The 2,390-nt window shown below is 37.7% G+C and overlaps 1 protein-coding gene across 1 annotated transcript; it reads left to right on the top strand.

Annotated features, from left to right (window-relative positions):
- The first annotated feature begins 1,005 nt into the window (after positions 1–1,005).
- LOC108985926 (protein SIEVE ELEMENT OCCLUSION B-like) lies at positions 1,006–2,165 on the top strand. Its single transcript, XM_035695217.1, has 3 exons — positions 1,006–1,191; positions 1,428–1,532; positions 1,704–2,165. The coding sequence occupies exons 1-3, from the start codon at positions 1,006–1,008 to the stop codon at positions 2,163–2,165; spliced, it is 753 nt and encodes a 250-aa protein (XP_035551110.1).
- Positions 2,166–2,390: the final 225 nt, after the last annotated feature.

The following is a 2,390-nucleotide window of genomic DNA, read 5'->3' on the forward strand; positions in this document are numbered from 1 at the left end:
GAGAACCGCCATGACTCATATTGGTAGCTGGTTTGACATTGATATTACGGAATTCATGTAATGTATTCTGAGCTATGAAAGTTTTCTAGAAATAAATTTGCGTAGTATGATTAATTTCCTGTAATAAACTCATGAATGGAAAATATTATTTTATAGGCGTATGGGCCAAGTAGGAGAATGTAGGAGTTTAATTTAAACTCTATGTTCCACACACCCATCTTGATAGAGTTTGGAATATCTCATAAACTTATGAGTTACTAGATGAGTTAATAATGTGATAAGAAACCTCTTAATTAATAAGATTAACTCTATATTTCTAATCATACAGTTAAACACAAAGTTTTAGATTTCTTGATAGTCAGAATTCTATAAATAGTACTAACGGATTAAAAGGTTCTCACCTACAACATTAAAATGCCTCTAGCCATCGAGAGACACTTAGGAAGCTAAGTTGTTAGAACAATTATTCTCTCATAATCAGATCAAATTCTTTATCAAATAGATGGAGAAATGTACATATTTAATTATTATTGTTTTGTTATTGTGGATCATGAAAAATGAAAGATCCAATTATTAATATTCATGTTAAATTATTTAACAAGTTTTCCAAGAGACTTGAGTGTTGAGACCGGAGATCAGAGAACAGAGTGTAATGCATGGTTGTAATCTTTATTCAAGTAGTTAAATGTCCAGTCTTTCTTATTCAAGTCAACTATTCACGTGATTTAGCTCTGGTGTAGAACAAAGTCTCGCAACAAGCTGCGCAAACAAGGGAGATCATCGAGTTTAATTAATGCTTCAAGCTAGAAATTTAGATATGGTACACCCGAGAAAAGAAAAAAACAAAAACAAAAGCTCGTCTTGCGACCTTATAATTCCCGTTCTTATTGCTATAAATACACCACGCTATTGCACTATTAATGACACGATCCAACTAATCTCCTTTTTCGCAAACCTGAATTTCTAACCTACGTCTCATGAGTGTGCTTTGTAAAAGACAATACTATGGCCAACCATGAGATCCTTTTGCCCGAAAATGTAGAGCAAACCATGAATGGTGTACTGCTCCTTATAAGCGTGCCATCCATGTCTCATGATTCTCTCCAAAATCGTGATCGTTTACAACAGTTTTTCTCCGACATCAAAAGAATTCTTGACCTTTCGTTCCGTATGGTTGGCAATATTTTACTGGTATATATGTAACTCCGACGTACAATTCATATTTTTAATTTATATGCCTTTCTTTTCGCATTTCTTTTCCCTTCTAACCCCATGCGTTTTAACTTTTAGTACTCCAAATTTAGGATCCGAACACGATTAAAATCTGAAACATTTGTATTCTTTAAGTGGACAGACATATATGACATTTTTTGAGGCAGCAGATTATGCGTTTCTGTTTTTAATTTCTCAAGTATATCTGTTAATAGGGTACTGATCCTCCTCATCGGGACCCGGAGAGACAGGATTTGGAGGGCTACAGCTACAACAGTTCTGATGATCTACTGGGCAAACTCCAGCAAATTTCGTCCGAGGTAATTCCAACAAAATGCACTTTGTTTTCTTCACCCCTAGAAGTTTTTTGGCAAAATGGCCACCGTTTTTCTTTACCTTTTCCCTACCTCAATCCCCAAAAGTCTCGAAAGTGATCATTTTACTGTCTAGTTATAATTATCTCAACATTTTCCCATTATGTGTAATGTCAGCTGTCTGCATGCAAGGCTCCTGGTGGGGGAAATGAACTCAAAACAACAATTTCCATACTAAACAAGCTCTCAAGCTGTTCATGGGTTGAGAAGGCAGTGCTGGTAATTGCGGCTTTTGCTTTGGACTATCGAGATTTCTGGGGCCTTGCGCAGTTAGATGACTCTCTGGACCATCTGGCCAAGTCAGTGGGAATCGCAAACCGTGTACCTGCCATGCCAAAACGCCCAGACCTTAAAAAATGCCAGAAAGTGATTGAGGTGCGCAAGTTGATCGAGAGCACGTTGGAAGTAATAACAAACATTGTAGTGTTGGAAGAGATATCTGAGTTGGCGGAAAAGTACTACAGAAATACACTTGCAACGGCAACTTTGGCAAAATGCATCCCAGTGCATGTCTTTTGGGCTATCATAACTGTTGTTGCTTGCGCGACTCAAATGCATTGCCTTAGCAGTGATGAGTAAGTTCTTTGTCCGCACTTGACATGCATGTACGTACGTGCTGTATATGCTGATCTTAAGAATGTGATCCGCCATCCATGTCACACATCATAGCAGCTTGTGCTTGTAGGTCTCCAAAAGGGGAGTAAAAATAACGTAATATTTGACCTTTTCAACCTAGTGCAAATGACCATGGTTGCCTAATTTCAGGGAGAAGACACTGGAACTATCGCCCTTGTCTGAGAAGAT

The sequence above is a fragment of the Juglans regia genome, chromosome 10, assembly GCF_001411555.2.
Source record: "Juglans regia cultivar Chandler chromosome 10, Walnut 2.0, whole genome shotgun sequence".
Taxonomy (NCBI): Eukaryota; Viridiplantae; Streptophyta; class Magnoliopsida; order Fagales; family Juglandaceae; genus Juglans; species Juglans regia.

Bases quoted from the DNA above. Each gene is read 5' to 3' on its own strand.
- LOC108985926 (XM_035695217.1), top strand. From the start codon at position 1,006: ATGGCCAACCATGAGATCCTTTTGCCCGAAAATGTAGAGCAAACCATG. The intron at 1,192-1,427 runs GTATATATGTAA...ATCTGTTAATAG, and splicing joins TGGTTGGCAATATTTTACTG to GGTACTGATCCTCCTCATCG. The intron at 1,533-1,703 runs GTAATTCCAACA...GTGTAATGTCAG, and splicing joins TCCAGCAAATTTCGTCCGAG to CTGTCTGCATGCAAGGCTCC.